The 24,172-nt window shown below is 36.1% G+C and overlaps 1 protein-coding gene across 5 annotated transcripts in view; it reads left to right on the plus strand.

Moving 5' to 3' along the window:
* Positions 1-24,172, plus strand: part of sick (sickie) — a 374,025-nt gene that overhangs the window by 294,477 nt on the left and 55,376 nt on the right. For all 5 annotated transcript variants that reach the window (XM_089107071.1, XM_089107072.1, XM_089107073.1 and 2 more), the window contains 4 exons: positions 4,888-5,376; positions 14,078-14,321; positions 16,087-16,202; positions 20,970-21,121. In XM_089107071.1, coding sequence (XP_088963197.1) covers positions 4,888-5,376; positions 14,078-14,321; positions 16,087-16,202; positions 20,970-21,121 — 1,001 coding nt within the window. The remainder of the gene's footprint in view (positions 1-4,887; positions 5,377-14,077; positions 14,322-16,086; positions 16,203-20,969; positions 21,122-24,172) is intronic.

The raw sequence follows: 24,172 nt of genomic DNA on the forward strand, positions 1-24,172 counted from the left end.
GGCCTCAGGATAGGACCTTTGAGCCGATCAATGGACCATTGAACCAATAAGGAATGGTATTTGATCTCCTCTGAAGCTGGTATTTAAAGGTTTCTTCAGCTTACTGACAATAAATCTGAGGCTAATACGGTAAAATAGGTGCCACATTGCAACGTTAATGCTTCTATGATAATCTGTTTTTTTTTGCTATTGTGGATAATGTTTTTTTTTTTTTTTTTTCAGTTTCAAGTTCTAGCCTTTGTTGCCTAAAGGGATGGCTCGCATGAATCTGCTTGAATGAGACTGCAGTCATTGTCGTGATGATCTAGACTAACTAGCTCTGCATCATCTGGCTGCATATTCATCTTTGATTTCGCTAAGGCTGAAGCTTCATTGATATAAAATGGGTCCCAGTATTGTTCCTTGGTGAAAGCCCCTTCACGAGAATTGGCTTTAGTCGATGATACTATCTTTAGCTATCCATTGAATCGACAATCTTTCCGCATGGTTGAGAAGAAAAGAATGAATGCAGTTTTGAATGCAAACAGTTATTCCCATGGTTCTTAGCTTCTGGGTGCCTTTGATTATATATTTTGTTGAAAGCTCTTGCCATGTCTTGTCAGCTCTTGCTCTTGTCAAGTTAGTATCGATATATTAATTTATGCTTTTTATCTCTATATGGTCCAAATAAATTGATGCACATTTATCAATTTATTTGGACCTATTAATTTTTTTTTATCAACTACATCTTCAAGCGCTTTTCGACATAGAGGTCACAAAGATCAATCGGTAGTTCACGTCTAGATCATTTTGAAGATGGGGATTGCGTTTTTTATCAACCAACATTTTAGAAGTAAAACTGTTTTTTAAGGGTTGTTTAAAAATATGAGGTAGTAAAAATACGATTTCAGTGGCAGTTTATTTAATTACTGTGGATATTTCAATTTTCAAGAGCTAACGCTGCTTAGTCATAACAGGACGTTTTCCACGATGATTTTATTTTAAGCTCCATGAGAGTAACCTTATGATTGAGTGGACAAGTTGCATTTTGTACTTCTTTAAAGAAAAGAGATGTAAATTCATCACTTAATGAATCATCAACGTGTTGCTTATCAGTCTCTCGATGATTCAATAAGGTCGATGCTTCTTCTGTTTGGCATTAATTGTGATATATGGTCCCAAAGCTTCTGTGGGTTTGATTTATTTTTCTTTAAGTCTTCATGTTTACAAGTGCAATGAATTGGATATGTTTTTCTTTTCGTCGGAATAGATAGGATTTTATCTTGAAAACTCAGGAGCTTTTCCCAATAGTTTTGTTTTTAGTTATAAGACACTTTGATTTTACTGTAGAAAATGGAAGGAACCTGTCGTGACTAATCCAGGATATAAAAATATACTTAGTTTCTCGGTCTTACAGAACAGTTTAGAACTGTGCCACACTTCTTCTACTGAAAAACCATTTAAAATACTCAAATCATATTTTCATAACTCCTTTTTAATTGAAAGACAATGTCTTAATTAGTTTCCTTTATAATACTCTTCGGAATTGCTGCATAAGGTAAATATAAAGACAGAATTGTCGCTTATTCCTATAGGTGGCTATACAGTTACAGTAGGCACACTATCTGAGTTACCTATGATGACAAGGTCTGAGAAGAAGGGTTCTTATTATTTTCAAACCTTTTGGTGACTCAACTACTAATACTATGAACATTAAAATAAACAGTAAAACTGTTCCCAGGAATTATTTTTCAAAACCCTTATCCGTCACAACAAGACATTTTGGGTTATTTGAAATCACAAAACAAACCATTTCCTTTTAAGACGAGTCTATCCATCAAACAGTTAGTACTTTCGCAGTATTGTCACATGTAAATCTGGGATTTTTATAAGTACACAAAATATGCAAATTTGATAACTAAGTGCTGGATCAAAACATAAAAACTCTAGCCAAAAATGAAATCCTTCTAACCTCCAAAAGGATGGTGTCCAACCCAAAAAAGGTTTGTACTTCACTGGAAACAAGATTTGTTTCTGATGCTGTTTGTTTTTCAGTATAAAACTTAAAAATTCAGTACAGTCCCAAGTCTCGGGATCTTTATTTAAGATGCTAGTATGTCTGGAACAGTAATTTATATTGTGCAATAAATTTTTATCAATGTTTTCTTTGGTTTCGATTCGTTGCTTTCAAAAGTACATAAAATGAATTGTTTTCTAAAAGTAGCTTGACAAAAGTATCAGTTTAAGCGGCCTAGTTAAGCCCAAATACCGCTACTCCTTTTTTATAACAACATTTTTTGAAGAAACGACGTTGGGTTAGACAAGCTTTATAAACTTGTTACCCAAGATTTTGAAAGCTGAATAAGACGTAGTAAAATGGTTGAAGAGAAGACTTTTTAGAGACCAGAATTCTTCCGGATTGTATCCAAACATAAAGTTTTTGTCTAAAAATCAAATAAAACTTAGCAATCTTGTGTTCAAATTTTCGCTCCGACATTACTGTCAAAACCAGAAGGCGATGAAAAATCTGACATTGTGGCACCTCTGACCGTATTTAAGTTAAATTATGTAACAAGAGATTTAAGTAAGGGCTTCTCTTTAATGTCCAGGTTTTGGAAATTTGCCTGCCAAATATTTAAATGATGAAGAAAAGAAACTGTCTGGAAAATTGTCTGTAATATTTTTTTTTTAATTGTTTCCGTTTTATCTCAACAGATTGATGGAACAACTTATTTATATAAAACCCCAGGGGAATATGGCTAAAAAAATACAAAGGCTAAATCAAAACAATGAAAAGCACACAAAGGAAATAATAAATGTTAAAGCAAAAATTGGAACATCGTGTGTTTAGTAAAGAGGTGATTTATTTTCATATTATAAAAAACATATTTGGATTTTTTGTAATTTTATTCAATGGATTTTTCTTTCTAATTTGAATTGCAATCTTTTGTTTCGAGAAGAATATCAGTGAAAACCGGAATTTGTTAGTCCCTTTAACCACTTACAGTGATGAATCAAAGTGATGGATCTAGAATTTGTCGATGGATAGAACGGGCTAGACTTTAAGCTACCTTTTCTCTCGACACATTCCGAGGTGGGGCGGTAGAAGTTAGTTACAATTTTTGATTTTGATTTGTAACTTTAAACCACATTCGCGTAGTTGCTGCGACTATTTTGGCTGAACATAATAATAAAACAGTCCTAGCACGAAATTGAAATTCCGACTTCCTACTAATGGGATGATAAACCTTGGATCTGTCAATGCCAAAACCTGGGCCAGGTCCTTTTAATATCCCCTCACTTAGGGGGCACGAGCAAGATCCTGATTTAGGCAGTCCTTCTCAAAAATTTCTCCCCTCCCCCAATGATTAAAACTTAGTATTTTGCTCTTGTTAGTTTTTCTTACAACATCAATACTTTCACAATCTTACTCTTAGTCTGAGCAAACTTTAATTTTTGTTTTGAACACTTCTACCGTTCTAAAAGTGCCATAAAGCTTCCAAGATATCAAAAAAGTGTCATAATCTCATCCCCCCCCTCATGCCGGTATCCCCCATACGTCTTGGTCATGTGTTTCCGCCCAGATATTCATTTTTCATCCCTTGCTGTATACTGCCTCTTTTTCAGAAGGTATAACCTTGTCCTTCAGTAAGGGAATTACTTTTTAATTTAAAAAAGGTTGCCGTCATGGATTATCAACCATTATTGTTGTTTTTTGCGATCAGTAGCTCATGAGAATATTCACGTGAACATTCTAGTATACTTTGGTTGGTTGCACCAAGTCTTGAAATAAAGCAATGTCTATTGAGATATTGGCATTTATGAGTGACCAACTTTTGGGGGTTTTTGAATTGTTTAGAGCAATAATTTTCCATGAAGGTTTTAGTTATATAACACTGGTGCAGCTACAAAAAGTACACAAGTTGTCAGTCAAATTAGAAAGCAAACGACGGTTACAGCTGGGCTGAGAGTTACTAGATTGTATACATGATTTATTTTTTTTTTTGTTTCTGAGGGATAGCATCAGTTTGGGGAACCAAAGATAGATTTAAAAAAATCGATATTTATTATGTATTTCTTTGCAAATACATGGCGCAATTCTTTATTTTTATTGTTTTCTTCTAATATTATTATTTTTCAGTGATTATTTTCATGTTTTCTTTTATTAATATAATTTTCTTGCATTCTCAACAGTTTGTTATTACTTTCCCGTGATTATCACCATGATAAAAGCTCACTAATCGCAATGTAAGCGCAAGCAAGTAATGTATGCCCTTGGGGTATAGCATGCTTAATCAGTTTGAAACTTTAGGCTTAGTCAAGTTAGCTGAGGTTACTTACAATGTTGCCAAATCCAAATTTACTTATCCTAGTTTAGTTTCTTTACTGGTGACTCATTGTCCACCACAATCTTTGTTCAGTCGTCTTTATGAAGGCTTCCATTTAATCAAATTAATGTCTATAACTTGTTATGAAAATTAATTACTGCTGCTAATAATTATTATGAAAAGTAAGGAAATTGAGTCCGTAGGCTGGGGGAAAGTAGTATCCGTATTAGGCTTTAACGGAGTAATTTGGCCATAAGTGTCACTTTCTTAATTAATTTGAATCGAAATGAAAAAGAGAAACAAGAATATTTAGTCTTAGCTACTCTTTTTTAGCAATGTAGAAAGCTTAATAGAATCATAGTTTATAAGCTTGGAACAATTATTTTGTCAAAAATTTTTCTCGTGCCCTTTTAATGAAAGCCAATTAATTCTGAAAAATACTGTCAATATTGACCTTAGTTCTCTGCTAACTTTGAGACAGTGGTTCTTAGGCCTATCTTTGCACTACCATAAGAGGCATGCTGTATGTTCAATTTACAAAAATAATAGACATCTCTCTATGGTTGCTTTTATTTTTTAGGGGCAAAATCTAAAGAAGAATTGAAGAAAGAGGAGTCAAAAACCGCTCAAGTTTCCGTAGTGCCTAAATTAGAAAACGGCCACAGTCTTGAAAGACCACGAACAAAACTGAAGTGCAGTTCAGGGATACAGACTACTGGAGACTTAAACAGCACTTGTAGTGACTCAGAATACGCAAGCACTCCGTATGGTCAGCGAATATCCCAGTTAAAATCATATTCTTTGACTACCCCCACAGCAAATCAGCTTTCCCAGAATATTCGAGAAAGACTGCTTAGTGGTACCCAGAGCTTGCCAAAGAATAATCAAACTAATGCTTTAATGATGACTATGATGATGGCAGGAGTAAATTACCAGCCTGTCTCATGCCAAGGAAGAAGAAGAGGCAATACAGACGGATCGCTCAGTGATACTCCTTATTATGGGGAACCGAAAACTAACCAGTATTTATGGACAAGAAACAGTAATGGTTATGGAACATCCGGTCCAGGTACGTGTCGGTCAGCATTCCATTTCAGAAAATTTAATCATTCCAATGATTAATAAGTGTTGTATTTATAATAAACAATCAAACATATTAACCACCAGAAGTAAAACATTTTTAACGCTTCGCAGCCTTTTTAATTCTAGATATCGTTGTTTGCGTACCACTAACCAATAAGAGTAATAATAAAGAAAAATTAAATTAACAGAATAGAAATAATATAATAAAACGTCAGTATAGCGAAAATAGCACGACTTAAGCTTTCCTTATCCTGGTACAAAGCCTCAATTAACAACAATTAAATCAATCTCATTGATCATAATGGTTCTCTCGTCACCTTCCCCCGAATGCCACCCATACAAAAATGAAAAAAAAGAAATCTGCAGAGAGAGATCTTTAAGACTTTAGTTGTGAAAAAACGTAATGTATTATCACGATCCTCTAGGAGCTGGTTTTGTTTTCGAGGTGGGGTTACCTGAAACAGTTCTATTTCGCTGCCATGGAAGTGAGGGCCTACGCTTATTTTGATAATTCATGCGCTGTATTGCACTTTTCACACATTACTTTCAATCCATTTAGAATAAAATTCAAAACTCCAAGACCAAACAACGAAATTTCCACATGGGAGTGCTAGTGCTTCGTGATTTCGAAGATGTTATTTCACCCAATATTTTGTAAACTGGCCATTGACCAGGGATGGGCGGAAGAAACACAACTGTTTTCATTTTTGTCCTGTAGATGCTACAAGAACGATGACCCTGCATAGGTTCTGGTCCCTATAATTATTCGATATTTATGAGAGAGCGGAGAGCCTTATCTTATATTCAGAGCGATCTGAAGGTGGTATATTTTGATCCGTATATTGTAGCTGTGATCGTAAAGAGATAGCTGTTGCTGAAGTCTTATAGATTATGGTTGCTTTATCGGTCCCCTGTCAGTAAATGTAATTTTCCACTGCAGTCTAATTAAAATGGCAGCTACCACCAGTTAAGTCATTATGGTGTCCTTTTTGTCGTTTGTTTATGAACGTTTTGTTGGGTCTATTGCTAGCTAGGATCTTGTTTGATTCAAAAGTCCTTGCAACAATGTAGATGGCCTATCATCATTAATTATCGATATGTTCATTTACAAATATGGATTCTGCTAGTATTTATTGCTTTTATTAGTAAAGAATTTTAAATACCATTAATCAAAAGTTTCAAGCACTGCAGTGTGTTTAAGTATTTTTTTTTTCTATTAATGTCATAGAAAAAATTAATGTCAGAGAAAAAAAAATATTTGCATAAATATTGAAATTTTTTATTTTGTTACTGTTGTTAATAACTACACATAGATCCGACGTTGTATTTAATGCAATGCTATTCTTAATATTAATCTATGAAACCCTCATAGCTCAAATATCGCTTAGAAAAAAGTCATTACTGACATATTGAACAAAACTTGGACTTTTTTAAAGGACGAGATTCTGTCTTGAAGAAACGGAAGTTTGATTTAACTGGGAAGTTGCAAAAATAAAACCTGACTATAGTTCAGGCATTACGTTAAATTTCGGAGCCGTGAATTGTCTTAAACTTTGTCCTAGACGTTGACAGTTTCTATAATTACTCTTCTTAACACTCACGACATCAAACAGCTGCGTCTTTCAAAAACCTGCAAAAGTGAAAAATACCCTTCTTTAAAATAGAAAACGGTAATTTTCTGCTATAGCGCCTATGTTGAGTTCTTCATCTAAGCAGAACCTGTTTTTCTGACTAATCCTAATGAAATACCATAAAATATGATGAAAATATAATACTTTAGAAGCAAATTTGGGCTATATATTTGCACATTAAAGTATAGTAAGTATAGTTTAAGGGGTGTGGGTAAAGTGTAGCGGGTCTGCATGCAAAATGTGTTCGGTATAATTTTTCTGAATATTATGAAGTAAGAATCGTTTTCTAACTTCACCCTGTCCAAATACTTTACCCCAACCCACCCCCCACACCCACTCCCAAAATGTGCTAATTCATAGTCCAAGTTACATATTTCTCATCTATTCTGCCACTTCTCTTTGTCTTGTCTCACGCTAAGCTGAAAGAAACTAACGAAGAAACCGGTTGTACAGTGCATCAATGAATGAAGAACTGAACATGGGTGCTATAATAGATGAGTGCCTAGAAAACTTTCGACATGTCGAAAGGAGACCCCTCCTTTTTCTTTGGTGCCTAACACAACTTCTTCAGCTTTTCGAATCGTCCACGTTTTGCTGATTACCATTGGTTTTTATGCTTAACTCTTACCAATGGCTAGCTTTTCTAGCATTTTTTCTTCTCTTCATAAGCACAACAATTTATTTAAGACCGCATGCAGCAATTTCTTGACGGCGCTGGTGAAGTAACGAGCCTTTAAAAGAAAATTCAAACATAGGTGACAAAAATTTTTACATTTTAACATCTAAAAATTTAATTTTTCTGGATTTTTACGGCTATTGAGGTCGCGGGCCTAATCCTTTGGTAGGTGCTTATATACATTTTATGTTGATGGGTAATACTTGCTTAGTTTAGGGTATCAAGTTGCATTCACATTGAAACAGTAGCATAAAATACAGTATTTTTGTAGCAATCGGAAAATAGAAAATAGAAATCTGTTATAATTCTAACAGTCATTACCTTCATTCCCAATCGCAACCATCTCCATGGGTTTAGCCAGTAAATCTTCCTAACATGTTTAAGTCGATCCCATTTCTAATGATGATAGACAATTGCTTCTCTTTAAAGCATTTAGCCTTGTCAAAAACAGTTTTTGGGAACCACCACTTTCTTACGCTTTTTTTACTATTTGCTCAATAAACATACATGCAATATTCGAATGATTAGTGTTTTAAATATAAGCTGCAATAGGCCTTGGTGGAATGTTTTCAAAGTGGAGGCCCAAATCGGCAATATTTTTAGACAGAATCTTCATGCTAGTTGCCAATAACTACTCTTCACTCCTCTCGAGTGTTCAGTCTTGGCTACATTTGCATGTAATTTTGGTAAACTGGTAATTTCAAAAACATTCTGCTTGAAACATGCAACCTCACTCAAATATGGAATAATTTTTGTTCGTTTTAAGTTTTAATGTTCCTTCTTCTTTCAGTTGAAAAAAACTTGTTTTTTATAGTTAATAGAATTAAAGTTAAGGAGAACATTGTGTCTCTTCTAATACTTTTTTTGAGAGAACATCTTGAAAGCGCTGCTTTAAAGTTATCAGGCATGTTGTATTGGCTATATTTTATCAAGTATGTGCCCTTTTTTCAGGGGGGGCGGTCTTCCCTTAATCTCTGCAAGTTTCCTTTTACTAATAATTTTTAACTGGTCAGTTTAAACTCAGTGAAGTTTTATACCTTTAGAACCAGCAATAAAACCGAATTCCTTTGATTATTATATTGTTTTCAAACATCCCTGTTTCAGCGGTTTGGTTGTCATTGACAAGGATGACTGTTTGTCTACCGTTCATGGTCATGAACGGTTTAATAACAGTTTAGACAGGATTGTTTTTACTTGTTCAAACTGAACTAAGGAATTCATAAATTAGCTGCTCTAGCGAGTTGGCTTCTACTTTTTTTCCTTCTGTTTTTTCCAATCTCATTATCTTATTTTATTGATCATTTAGAATATCGAATTATTAGTTTGTTGTATGTACTACTATAGGTAGGTGTCCCCATGCATTTGCTTCAATGGCAGATTAAGGGGGTTTATTGACCCCCACGCCTCGAGTCGGGTTATATTTGTACTTATGTGCAGTATTCATTTATATTTTAAAGAATGTGATGAGCTGAAATAGGCCACATAAGACAATGGTCTACATATCAGTAAAAAAAACAGTCGTAAAAATTCCAGTTTGCTGCCGTCCCTTTCTCAAAAACATCGGAAACGCAAATGCTTTATTTAAAGGTATTCTTTATCTCTAATCATCGTTCCAATCTTCCATGGATTGTTTGTTTAAGACCATATGTTTATTATTTCGGCTAGATTTGTCAAACAAATAATATGGGAAACATTTTCATAAACGTTATTTCTAGGTGCCAAAAACAGTTTTTCTGCAATTGCAGCATTCACGTCGTAGAAAAGAAAACTCCATCTATAAAAAAACCTCAGAAAGCCTGATCTTTATCAAGATGGAAGAAGGGGGTAACCTCTAAACCTTAAGGAGTTAAACCGTGACAAATTGATTGGATATCTTAAAATTTGTATTCTCTTGCATCTTGACCCTCTTTGTGGGAAAAAAATGATGTTTTGAGATGCAGAATGAAATAAAACGGCCATTTTCTGTAATACAAGCTCCTTTGTTACTTTAAAAGGGCCCAATATTGCGATAGTAATTCAAATAAGCCTTCTCCCGGTATTCTACGACCACTGGTTAGACACGATCAACCTTGGAAAAAAAGGAAAGAATACGTACTACCCATACAAAAAAATTATTCTCCTTTTTGTTAAAGGCTGGGGACTGTGATTCTCCTGCGTTTGGTTTTAAACCGTGATGATTTCAGTAGCACATTTTAACTTCGATCTGTCATCATGTTTGGCGGATTTTAAACAGGTTTTTAAAAATTCCTTTTAATTTGTTTCTGTATTAAACTTTTACTATCAATATTAACCGAAGTAACTTATCCTTCATGAATCAGCTTCAAATAACAATTTTTTTTCTTACTTGACAGTTATTTTCGAAAGTTGTTTTTAGAATTTCGGTTATCATGTGCTGTGGTTCGCACTTTACTTGATTGCAACTATCACTGATCGCTGATGAACCGTTTATTATTTAATTTGTTATTTTGACCCGTTGTTATTTGAACACGTTTTGAACCGTGAACGATGAACCTTTATTTTGTGCCTTCGGCTCCAACGCATCCTGTTCCACAGCTTCTGATATTAAAAAAGTGTGTTGAACAGTCTGTCCACTCTATCCTCCGAAATTAAATAAGACAACAAGTTTTTTTTTCAACTGAAAGTAATTATCATTATTATCAAACTGCCTCACGTTTATTATTTTTCATTTAGGCATTAACCCCCCCCCCTTGCCACTACGTACGAAAGTAGTGGCCGTAAAAAATTGAAAGGGGCTCATTCGAATAGACCAGTTAGTTAATTTTAGAATTGGACCAATAGCAGGGCCAATTAGTTAGATCTGACAATGCTTTTTGCGCACCTTCAAAGGAAAGCTGCGCCCTCTTAAGCTGTTTGGTGTCTAATTTTTTTGGGCTTATTTTTTTTTCAGCCAAGTATGCCATTTACCAACACGTCTTCCTTTTTCTTTTTTTTTTCTTTGCGTTAAAACAATGTTCTAGAATAAATTAAAAAAATATACCACACATTTTCTTTGAGACGAGAATTTTGCTCGAGAATTCATCTTTTAAAATGTCATTGAGGAACAAGAAACCATTTCTTTTATTAGTTTTAGATTTAATTTGAATTGTTTTGAACTTTTAATAAACTAACATATTTTCCAGCACGTAAAACCTTGGCATGACGACCTTTTTTTTTAATTGCTCCCTTAATTTTTTTTTAATTTATTAAATTTAGTATGCACTGATTCACAATTTAGTTGTTTGCTGTTTTCAAAATTCCTTCTTTAGAGTTTAAATTACTATTCAGTCGAGTCACTCGTTACGTAAAATAAATTATGTTTTTTAATTTAAAAAGACACTAGAACTTTTAATTTCCGTTGGTATGAGCCCTCTCGCGACATTCCAGGACCACTGACTGGGTCGATACGGTCACCCCTGGGGAAAAAAAAAACACGCATCAGTGATCTTTCTTCTGGCAAAAAATACAGGATTCCACATTTTTGCAGATATGAGTTTAAAACCTCTACAGTAAGGTTTTCTGATACGTTGAATCTGATGGTTTGATTTTAATTAAGAATCTATGACTTTTAGGGGGTGTCTTCCCTTTTTTTCGAAAATTAGGCAAATTTTCTCAGGCTCGGAGCTTTTGATGGGTAAGACTAAACTTGATGAAACTTATATATTTTAAATCAGCATAAAAATTTGATTTTGTTAATGTATCTATTAGTATCAAAGTTCGTTTTTAGAGTTTCGGTTACTATTGAGATATACTAATGAAATGCAGTCTTACATTTTTTCCAAGAAAAAAGATAACTGAAATTAAAAATTCTAGCCAGAAATCCAAAAATTTGTGCCACGGGAAAGTGGCGTTTTCTGTTATTTTGTGGCACCAAACTACAGTTTTGCCCCAAAGGGGGCCAAATTGCTATTGATAGAAAATTAGTAGATAATCAATCGACATAAAAGTATCCTAGTTTCAAACGAATGCTGCATGGTGGCGCATTCGTTCCTAAAATGCCACGTAGTCCATACGAGATAAATCTTTAACATCGATATTTATTTTAAATCTTCGTTTAACTAAGTTGATTCAATGGTGTTTCACAGGATTATATTGTTTGGGAGGACTCAAGTACGCTTGCTAAAGCATTGAACCTGACATTTCATCAACATTTATCTCAACGCCAAAACGTTCCAAATAGATGATTAAATATGTCGAAAGGGCGAATTTTCTATAGTATCTAGGATGTTTTTTCAAAGAAGACCTCTGGAGAGGAGGGAATCAGCCTCCTAGTCCCCCTCCCCTTGAGTACATACTTGTACATATATCTAATTTTGTATAATGTTTGCAGTTTTGACTTTTGAGAAAATTGATTGATTTTTTCCAAAGTAAAGGATATTGTTTAGAGTCTTAAGTCACTGGTTTACGCTTAAAGTGTTTTCCATAAAGCCTGAAATTTATCTCTTGACCACTTGAGATGCTTCCCTATTTTCTACTCGAGCTTTATCTATGCTTTGGTATCCTTGAGTACTTGAGAGGCTTTGGAAGATAAGGTCTTAAAACGTTTTCTCTTCCGATTCTAGAAGGATATGAACTATTTTTCTTTCGTGATGCTGCCAGTTTAATGAAAAATTTTACTCATCCCACAAATTGTTGAGCTGCTCTGATCACCTATGGATGAACTATTTATATAACCACACTGTTATGAAACTAGTTGACAAAAAGGCTCCATAATTTTATTGCTTTAAATTTATTTTCTGGGTATAAATAACAGCTTTCATAATGATTTCCTGACTCTTGGATATCCATCAAGACCTTTTTATATAGATTAAGGCTATAACTTCCTAATTACAGGTAAAAATGAAAGTATCCAAGATAATGATTAGGCGAAACTGCTTCTTAATCTGTCTGGTTATGTTTACTATTTAGGAAAGAAGCAACAGTCTCTTATTGATTTCCTTATGCTTGGATCTCCACGAGGGTTTAAATTATAAGCCAAAGCCTTGCCTTCTAACTGGAACAACAAAAGCTTCTTAGAAGGAAAGAAGAGAAGGAATTTGTCTTTTTGACATATTGGAAGCTGTTTAGAAATTGTTGAAACCCAGGAGTCAAATATGTGCTCGTTGCTTCTATTATCCCCGAATTAACTTGGTGATTTCCTCGAAAATAAAATTGAGTTTTCAGAAATCTCCAAGAAAATTAACATTCGTAAATACATAAACGTTAGTACGAAATACGAACTTCGAATTTTCGTTAATATTTCAAGGAGATTTCGGAGAACCTAATTTTTCTTTTGGGAATTGGGAGAAACCCCAAAAAATTGAGTTAGTAGAAACGCTGCATATGCTTCAAAGTCTTTACAGCATTCTGCAATGTCCTATGCGTTAAAAAAAATCATGATAATTTACATCACAATCAATAAATTAAAGAAAAAAACAATACCATGGCATTAAAAGGCTGAAATCTAAAAAAAAATGTGAAGATAAAAAATAGAGAGCTAAAATATAATCATAAAGTTGAAATGATAGATGTTTACTGTCTATAAATAAAGAATGACCACTTAATATAATAAATACTTCTTTTTTTATATCCTTTATAATTCTAAAAAAAAAATAAAATCATTTACTTTTATACTCATGATTTTGAATCATTTAAAAGAATCTTTTACGGTTTTCTTAATGCTATGTTTGTGGCTTTTAATATGTTTCGTCATATTCAGACAAATGTTTTGTGGGAGGGGCAAGGTGTCAATACTGGAAACAGACAAGTATTATTTGTGATAGTTTACAGAAAATCGGGGAAATGGAGAAAATTATAAGATCTTCAGAACAAGCTCCCAAGCCCGGTTCCTTCCCCCGTGTGCGTGTCCACATTAGGCCTATTTCAAATGATATAAAAGAAATATCTTGCATGTTAGGGATATTTTACTGAAATTTTGGGTAAAAATATGTCTGTGTGACCACAGGCTCGTAAACAAGGATTGTCGGCAATAACGTTGTAGAAGGAAATGTTAGAAAGAGGATAAGTATTCTAGACAGGATATTCTTTTCCTTTATGATCACAAATCCTTTTCCCCTGAATCTCCACCAGAATCTTATATTTTAACTTTTGGCAATACTTTCCAGCTTTAACGAAAAATATGAAATATCCTGGAGAGGTGAAGAGAAATAGAGACAGGATTTTAATCTAACCTAGCGCCGTTCAAAAATATATTTGGCTAGTAATAAATTACTCTTGTAAACAGATTTAGGACCTATTCAGTGGGGTTAGAGACCCGACAGGCTCTGTGGCTATTTGTGTTATAATGAAGCTTAATTATATGGAAAAAATCAATGAGTCATACAGATTTAAGGAGTTGACATGATTTTTTGGTATCCTGTATTCTTAATTTATTTATTTTCTAGAATCTATTCTTGGCGGTGACAGCCTTGACAGTCTAAGCTCTGGCTCTATGATGAGCTGCTCTAACAAAGGACAAATGGCATCGAAGAACCAAGTATTTGTCCAGCGGGAGATGTCACCAAGCCCACGTCTGAGCCGGAGTAACAGCATGAGAAGCAGCAAATCTGACAAAATATATTCAGCCCTGATACAAAGAGTTGAGGATATGGAGAATGTGGAGACGATGGATTCTGTCATGGCTCAAAGGTGAGAAATGTGCTAGGAATACCATTCCAGAAATAGTTATGAAATACAGCGCATGTATTTTTAGATGCATTCGGTATTGCACAAAAGACAGTAAATTTTTCGAAGAAGAAACCTCTTATGCGCTTAATCTTACTTAATCTTTAGGAAAATAAATTAAAATATCATACAATTATTCAAGCGATTCCAAAACCTTGAAAGTAATATTTGATGTGCAACAAATATTGCCAAGTTTATTTGCAAATATGGTCTTCATTCGTTGTCACTAGGTATGGCTACATTCTACCAATTTGGCTAGTAGATATTTAATCTTGCTAGATATATTTGTCAAAATTAATTGGCTGGATTTTTGATCTAGTGAAGCTTCAATTTGACTTATACTGGCCGTGTAACAATTGAAAGTTTCAAAACTGAAGTTTTTACGCTTCAAATTTTTTACCAGATCATTCATCTAGACACTTAAAGGCTTCTTCACTACTGAAAAAGAGTGAATTTCAAAAAGAAAGTTACAAGGGAAGCACTACTTCAAGACTAAATGTCTAAGATTTCTTCTAAAACAAAAAAATGTGGCATAACTAAATTGATATTTGCAAGAAAAGTAAATTTTGGACTTTGGAGTCTCTAAGCATAAAAGCTTGTTTCTCACATTATCTTTTATTGTTGCTACCGTGAATGTCCGAAAATGGTGAATGTCGACATTCATCGATGAAGGTCCAAAATACCTTTTTTCTCCTTGGATTTAGTCAGCGTTGCCAGTCAACTTTTTCAGTTTTATGCAAGGTTTGGTGGTTACAGTTTAGGTTAGGTTCTTACCCCATTTCTGATATTTATAACCTTATTTAACCTAACCCATCCTAACTTTAACTTTTTTCCTTCAAAGCTTGGACAAGACTGAAAAAGCTGATTCGCATAACTGGTTGAATCCAGGTAGAAAGAAAGGAATTTCAGACGTTCACAGGTGAATGTCGACATTAACCAGGTTTCGGACATTTACAGTAACATTGTTACTATCATTAGACGTGACTTTATGCAAAAATAGTTCAAAGAGAAAAGTAAAAAATTTTGCCGCTGAAACCCATCTTTTTGCTCTTGGCTGTTCTACGAGGAGCTACTTTACTAATAGGGAGAGGAAAAAGTTCGAAAGCAAAGAAGAGGAAGAAAGCTTGTAGGCATGAAGAAAGGTACTGTCCTACTCAGAAGCTACTCGAGTGTTCCACTGGAACCCAGCCGTTGATATTTGATTTGTGAGACTTTGCAGTTTAATTATACAGTTTTCTTGATAAAGCTTCTTATTTAGGGATAATTAAAGGTTTGCACTGTATCATCAATTCAGCTGGATGAAGAATAGGGCCAGTTTATATTACTGGTCCTTGCTAATTGGGTTAGTTCAGTCAAAGAAAATATTGCAACCCTGCCTTAATTTACTCAGCAACTCGTCTGAAATGTAGACACATATAATATAGGAGCATCATCAAGTAAGTTTAGTTCTTAAAGAATTTGATTCTTTTTTTCCTGCTGAGATTGAGCAAATGCTATTGGGTAAGAAAACTTTGTTTTCGTCAAAAGAAGAATCGAGTTTAAACCCGGGGGTATAACCTTATTGGTTAATAAGAAATGAATGGTAGCATAAAATTATTAAAACAAAAAAATTAACCATGAATCTAGTGAGGATTAACATGTCCTCTCATTTTTCAGCATCTCTTCTTATCTTTTCTCACAAGTTATGTTTAGTTTCTTACATTTATTTCATTTTTTGGAATATTTCCAGGCTATACTACCCTACAAATCCGATGAATTCAAGCCCCTCTTCTCAGTCATATGGCCGTTCAAGTTTTGGAAACTATGGAGTCCTACCCACAAAATTAGGGACTAGAGAAGATGAATGTATGTTGGCATCTTGTCTCTATTTACCTAGTTGGTTTACCTTAAGTTTATTCCCTTCCCACTTATTGAAAATTTCCGAGTAATCAAAATTCAGTCATATTTCAGGATAGGACAAGAAAAAAATTCTCGCATTGTTGTTTGTTTTTTAGACTTGTATTGACTCAGAACAAAAATTTAAGTGTACTAACTCATGCTTTTTTGATTCCATATCGTCCTTCAAAAAAAGGACAAAAATATAAAATGAAATAAAGAAAATTTGCTTGTCTATCAAACAGTTCATGGTAACGAACTGTAAGTAAGGAGTGACCCGGTTCAATAGTAACCAAAACTCTAAAAACGGAATTTTTATACGAGTAGATACATCAAAAGAATCGGATGTCTATGCTGATTTCAAATATACAAGTTTCATCAAATTTAGTTCTACCCATCCAAAAAACGAGCCTGAAAAAATTTGCCTTATTTTCGAAAAAAGGGGAAACACCTCCTAAAAGTGACATAATCTTAATGAAAATCAAACCATCATATTCAGCGTATCAGAAAACCTTACTGTAGAGGTTTTAAACTCCTATCTGCAAAAATGTGGAATCCTGTATTTTTTGCCAGAAGAAAGATCACGGATGCGTGTTTTTTTTTCTTTTCCCCAGGGGTGATCATATCGATCCAGTGGTCCTGGAATGTCGCGAGAGGGCTCATACCAACGAAAATTTAAAGCTCTAGTGTCTTTTTAAATTAAAAAACATAATTTATTTTACGTAACGAGTGACTTGACTGAATAGTAATTTAAACTCTATCTGCAAAAAAGTGGAATTTTGTATCTTTTGCCAGAAGAAAGATTACGGATGCGTGTTTATTTGTTTTTTTTCTATGGGTGATCGTATTGATCCAGTGGTCCTAGAATATCCCAAGAGGACTCATTCGAACGAAAATTAAAAGTTCTAGTGCCCTTTTTAAGTGACCAAAAAATGGGAGGGCAACTAGGCCCCCTCCCACGCTGATTTTTTCCCAAAGTCACAATATCAAAATTTTGAGATGATCGCTTTGTTCAGCATAGTCGAAAATCTAATAAATATGTCTTTGAAGATGACTTAATCCCCCACAGTACTCGGGGAAAGGGCTGCAAGCTATGAACTTTGCCCATTGTTTACATATAGTATTGGTTATTGGGAAGTATACAGATGTTTTCATGAGGGATTTTTTCTGGTAGGGGGGGGGGGTTGGAGGAGGGGGCTACGTTGGAGGAAATTTCCATAGAGGATGTTTTCATGGAGTAAGGGACATTTCTGTGAGAGGGTGCCTGATTCCCGCCATTATTTAAATAACGACCAGAAATTAAGTAAAAAAAAATAAGTCTTTTTTCAACTGAAAGTAAGGAGCAACATTAAAACTTGAAACGAACAGAAATAATTACGTTTATAAGGGAGTTCGCCCCATAGTCAATATCTCGCTCTTTACGCTAAAGTTTTTTTTTAGTACTTTCAAAGAAGCTATCTATTCATAGGCAGCGCGCTAGCGCTGCCTAATTAAAGAACGATATGGGCACAATGCGTTTTTTTTTCTTCAGCCGGGCACTTCGTATCGAAGGAGTTGTCGTGGAAACTTCGAAAAGGGCTCATTCGATTTTAAATTGGAATGGCTAGTGCCCTTTTTAATAGTCGAAAGTGATTGAAGGGCAACTAGCCCTTCCCCCCTCGCCCATCATTCCCCCAAACACATCGAATTAATCTTTTCATGTGGCCATTTTATTTAGCGTAATTGATTTCCAAACAAAAAATATTTTTTTGTGGAGGATATTTCCATACAGCCCTTGGGGCAAGGGTTTTAAGCTATGCCCTGAGGGTATATAAAAACAATTTTGTCAATATGTACTATGTATTATTTTTTCCTTTAGAGCAGGGCACTTCATATGAAAGGGGTTGTCGTAGAAAGTTCAAAAGGGGAAAATTCGATTGGAGATTGAGAGTTCTAGTACCCTTTTTAATAGTCGAAAGTGATTTGAGGGCAACTAGCCACCCCCCCACGCCCATCATTCCAATCAAACAACACATCAGATAGCCATTTTGTTCAGCATAGTTGATTTTCAGATAGAAAATATGTTTTTGAGGGGGACACTCCCCCACAACCCTCAGGGCAAGGGTTTTAAGTTATGCCCTGGGGCCATATATGGTTATTATAGAAGGCGTTGTCGTAGAAACTTCAAAACAGGCTCATTCGATTGGAAATTTGAAGGGCTAGTACCCTTTTTAATAGTTGAAAGTGATTGGAGGGCCACTAGCCCCCCCCCCCACGCCCGTCATTTCCCCAAACACATCCAATAAAAAGTTTGAGATAGCCATTTTGTTCAGCGTAGTTGATTTCCAGATAGAAAATATGTTTTTGAAGAAAACACTCTCCCAAAACCCTCGGGGCAAGGGTTTTAAGTTATGCCCTAAGGGCATATAAGAACGATGTTGGCACAATGTACTATTTATTATTTTTTTTCCTTTAGAGCTGGGCACTTCATATGGAAGTGGTCGTTGTAGAAACTTCAAAAGGGGCTCATTCGATTGGAAATTCGAAGGGCTAGTACCCTTTTTAATAGTCAAAAGTGATTGGAGGGCAACTAGCCCCCCCCATGCCCATCATTCCCCCAAACACATCCAATCCAAAATTTGAGAGAGCCATTTTTTTCAACGTACTTGATTTCAATTTATAAAATGTTTTTTTGAGGAGGACAGTCCCCCACAACCCTCATGGCAAGGGTTTCAATTTATGCAATGGGGGCATACAAGGTTTTTATAGAAGGTACTGTCGTAGACACTTCATAAAAGGCTCATTCGATTGAAAATTCAAAGGACTAGTGCCCTTTTTAATAGTCGAAAGTGATTGGAGGGTAACCAGCACTCCCCCCCCCCCACGCCCATCAGCTCCCCAAACACATCCAATCAAAATTTTGAGATAGCAATTTTGTTCAGCGTAGTTGATTTCCAGATAGAAAATATGTTTTTGAGGAGGACACTCCCCCAGATCCTTCAGGGCAAGGGCTGCAATTTATGCCCTGGGAGCATATAAGGCTTTTAAAGAAGACGTTGTCGTAGAAGCTTCTAAAAAAGCTCATTCGATTGGAAATTCAAAGGGCTAGTACCCTTATTAGTAGTCGAAAGTGATTTGAGGGCAACTAGGCCCCCCCCCCCCCCAACGCCCATCATTCCCCCAAACACATCCAATCAAAAGTTTGAGGTAGCCATTTTGTTCAGCGTAGTAGATTTCCAGATAGAAATATATTTTTGAGGACACTCCCCCACAACCCTCAGGGCAAGGATTATAAGCTATGCCCTGGGGGCATATAAGGTTTTTATAGAAGGAGTTGTCGTAAAAACTTCAAAACAGGCTCATTCGATTGGAAATTCAAATGGCTAGTACCTTTTTTAATAGTCAAAAGTGATTGAAGGGCAACTAGCCCCCCCCCCCCCACGCCCATCATTCCTCCATACACATCCAATAAAAATTTTGAGATAGCCATTTTGTTCAGCTTAGTTGATTTCCAGATAGAAAATATGTTTTTGAGGAGGATACTCCCCCACAGCCCTCAAGGTAAGGGTTTTAAGTTATGCCCTGGGAGTATATAAGGTTTTTAAAGAAGGCGTTGTCGTAGAAACTTCAAAAAAAGCTTATTCGATTGGAAATTCAAAGGGCTAGTGCCCTTTTTAATAGTCGAAAGTGATTGGAGGGCAACTAGCCCCCCCCCCACGCAATATAAAATCAAAATCAATAACAATAAAATCATTTTATTTACATAAATATTTACAAAACTTCCAGAAACCTGGTCATCCAAGCTATTCAGTGGAAAATTCAAGAAGTTTTGGAAGGGGAGTCAAGGATAGCTTGAATTTGCTTGTCAGAAGCTGACACCCTTACTCCTCTAACTTTTCTAGTATCCCCCTCTAAAAATTTTTAGTTTTTAATGTCGTATTAAATTGTTATAGGCCCTTATTTTAGAAGTTGTAATTGTAAAAAGTCCGTTCCAACTTAAGAAACGTTTTTGTGCCTAGAATAAAAAAACTGTATCTTGTTTATTTCTGGTTTTGTTGAGCTTCGTGATATCTGAACCAGTATTTGCTTTATATTTTGCTGCTGCTATAGCACACTTGATTAACAAAGATATGATGCCTACTACCAAGGCCGTACCCAGGATTTTTTTTTCACAGGGGGTTTTACTAAAATATTTTTTTTCGGGGTGGGGGGGGGGGTCGAAAAAACATTTCGGGAGGGGTTCAAACCCCCTAATCCCCCCCCCTCTGGGTACGGCCTCGCCTACTACCCCGTGATATAAGTAAAAACTAGTTGTCAATGAACAAATATTGATAATTAGCAATGTTCGTGCAGAAATACGGAAACTGAACATCTACGGGAGTTATGTTCATGAGGGCTGAGCTGAAACTGCAAATGAAATTATATTCTTGAAAAAAACTACAATTTCTTCTAGTGCTATGAAACGTTTATTTACATGACCTTTCCATGAAGGTGCATCGTCAATGAGCACTGGAAGGTAGGTAAAAGTATTATCTTGTTAAGATTATTCAGGAGAGTGGGCAAACTTTCCAAAACTGATTATAATTTAGGTATGGGGTCAATTAATTTGAACTTATGATGTTGATTAAAGTAACTCTTGGACAAATACATATCTCGAAACCAAAAATTCAGAAAAGTGTTAAAGTCTTTTACTGTCAGCTGGTGACATATTCTTTAGGCAGGTTGTTTGTAATCTGGAGTTGACAATTTTTTTTGCAGGTCATGCATCTTCACTCAGCCTTGTGTCAACTGCAAGTTCACTGTATAGCACTCAAGAGGAAAAGCAAGCTGCAGAAATTAGGAAGCTTAGAAAGGAACTAATGGAAGCACAGACAAAAGTGAATACTCTAAGCGGTCAACTCTCTACAAATGTAAGCAAGGTGTTTTTCCTTACATTAAAGTTTACTTAGGGCAATATGGAGGGGACACAGGCCCAGGGACCCAACATTCTAACTAGAGACCTCTACTCATATGGATCCAAGATCCTTGCTTGACTCAAATTTCAGCAAAACGTGACATGTCCACTATTTGTGAAGTATATATCTAATGTGTTTTGGACGTCTGAATTGCAATATTAGCCTCAATCTGGGCACGATATCAAGGCCGTCCTTGCATAGCTAATTAAAAGTCCTTAAAAAATTGAAGATTCTTGTATGAATGTGATTCAAACCAACCGTAGCGCGTCTAATTTACTATCGTAATGGATCCAATATGATACAAAAACAAAGGGGGGAATTGGAGGTGATGCAGGATCAAGAGCATCCCCTTTGCCCTTCAATCTACAGATTGAAAAGCTCTGAAAAAAAATTCGGCCAGGAGGGGAATGCTGTATCAAACAGTTCGTGGTAACGAAATGTAAGTAAGGAGCGACCCGGCTCAATAGTAGAGAGGGGTCATGAGCTCGTGACAGCACCACGTGGTTTATGGTTTTCTCAGTGAGAATGAAAAAACAGGACTTTTCTCACTTGGAAAAAACATGAATTTTGTCACATTTATGGTTGTTTTCATGGATGGTTATGGATGATTTATGGTTTTTGTCAGTGAGAATTTGAAAAAACAGGAATTTTGTCACATTTATGTCTTTTTTTTTGGTTTTTTTGATTTATATTTTCAAAAACAGTAATTTTAGATCTTTTTTTTTTTTTTTTTTGTTTTTTTTAATTTATAATTTGAAAAAAAAGGAAATTACCCACTGAGAAAAACATAAACCACGTGGTGCTGTCACGAGTCAGAACACCTGTGCTGTCGACCTCAATTCACCTATCGTGAATCAATAATTCCCCTTAGAAACAACAAATTAATTTCCCCTTTCTTGACAGATCAATCAATCAATGACATCATCTGTCAGACTTTAAAAATTTTCGCCTAGAAACATTTCTCCAGGAATAGATCCAAATCATTAATGTCTTTGCCTCGGGAACAGTTCTACTGGTCGAACTCCAAAGGATATTAATAACCAAAGGCCATGGAAACAATTAGGCAAGAAACATCTTAGCGATGAATTGTTTTAGCGCGCGAAAAGGTTTCATATTAATTTGAAATGCGTTAGCGCAGAGATGCCAATAACAAAGGAACACGCTGAATTTACGTTTAGGGATTATTTGGGCGAAACCGTTTTAGACAGGTTATGGAACTATTTCGGCGAAACAGATAGAGACATTTTAAAAGAAGATTTTTGAAGAGATTTTAGAAGAGAATTTAATGGTGAAACTCTGTGGTCATTATAATACACAAGTTTCATTTGAACAGTGTTGTGAGGTCCTCTAACCCAACCCCAAAGGGTTCCAATCCTCCTACCCCAACCCCGAAGGAAGCCCCCGGTCCTCAAAGCCCCCCAAACTCCCAAAGGGCCACCGGCGCCCCCAAAGGCCCACCCAGACCCCCAAAGGCCATCCCCAGGCCCCAAATGTCCCCCAGGCTCCCAACTGTCCCCCCGGACACTCAAAGGCCCCCCAAGCTCCCAAAGGGCCACCGGCGCCCCAAAGGCCCACCCAGACCCCCAAATGCCATCCCCGGGCCCCCCAAAGGCACATCGAGCTCCCAAAGGACCAACGGGGTCCCAAAGGGCCTCCAACGGTCCCCAAAGGCCCCCCAAGCTCCCAAAGGGCCACCGGCGCCCCCAAAGGCCCACCCAGACCCCCAAATGCCATCCCCGGACCCCCAAAGCCCATCCCCCAGTCCCCAAAGGTCCCCCCGAGCTCCCAAAGGACCACCGACCCTCAAGGGACCCACATACCCTCAAAGACTCTCCCCGTGCCCCCGTCTTTCGGGGATGTGTGTTGTCTGAAACCGAGGAGGTGGGAGGGGGAGTGTGCTAATTCAGGCGTTTCTGAGATAAGGTTTCCTAGTATTTCATCGGTGACTGTTGTCTGAAACCAATAGTTTGGGATGAGTAGTTTGCTATTTCAGGCTTTTATGAGCTAGGTTTCTTAGCCTTTCGTTGGTGTTTGTTGAGTGAAACTTATGATTTGTGATATGTAGTTTGCTATTTTTGACTTTTCTTCGTTGGATTTATTATTCTTTCATAGGTGTGTGGTGTCTGAAACCTATGATTTGGGAGGTGTAGTGTGCTAGTTTCGACGTGTCTGAGCTGGAGTTCTGAGCCTTTCATAGGTATGCGTTGTCAGAAAATTATGAGTTGGGATGTATAGTTTGCTATTTCAGGCTTGTCTGAGCTAAGGTTTTCTAGTATTTCGTAGGTGAATGTTGTCTGAAACCAATAGTTTGGGATGAATAGTTTGCTATTTTTGACTTTTCTGAGCTAGGTTTCTTAGTCTTTCGTTGGTGTGTGTTGACTGAAACCGATGATTTGGGATATGTAGTTTGCTATTTTTGACTTTTCTGAGCTGGATTTCTTAGTCGTTCATAGGCGTGTGTTCTATGAAACCTATGATTTGGGATGGGTGGATTGCTACTTTTGACTTTTCTGAGCTGGATTTCTTAGCCTTTCATAGGTGTTTGTTGTCTGAAACCTATAGTTTGGGATGACTAGTTTGCTATTTTTGACTTTTCTGAGCTAGGTTTTCTTAGCCGTTCATAGGTGTGTGTTGTCTGAAACCTATGATTTGGGATATCTAATTTGCTATTTCCGACTTTTCATAACCGGATTTCTTAGTCTTTCCTAGGTGTGTGGTGTCTGAAACCTATGATTTGGGGTGTGTGGGTTGCTATTTTTTTGACTTTTCTGAGCTGGATTTTTTAGCCATTCGTAGGTGTGTGTTGACTGAAACCTATGATTTGGGGTGGTTAATTTGCTATTTTTGACTTCTCTGAACTAGATTTCTTAGCCTATCTTATGTGTGTCCTTTCAGAAAATTATGATTTGGGAGGTGTAGTTTGCTTTTTGGACTTTTCAGAGCTAGGATTCTTAGTCACTCATAGGTGTTTGTTGTCTGAAACTTCGAGTTTGGGATGAGTAGTTG

The sequence above is a fragment of the Artemia sp. Qi Xiang Cuo genome, chromosome 21, assembly GCF_049724085.1.
Source record: "Artemia sp. Qi Xiang Cuo chromosome 21, ASM4972408v1, whole genome shotgun sequence".
NCBI classification, from domain to species: domain Eukaryota; kingdom Metazoa; phylum Arthropoda; class Branchiopoda; order Anostraca; family Artemiidae; genus Artemia; species Artemia sp. Qi Xiang Cuo.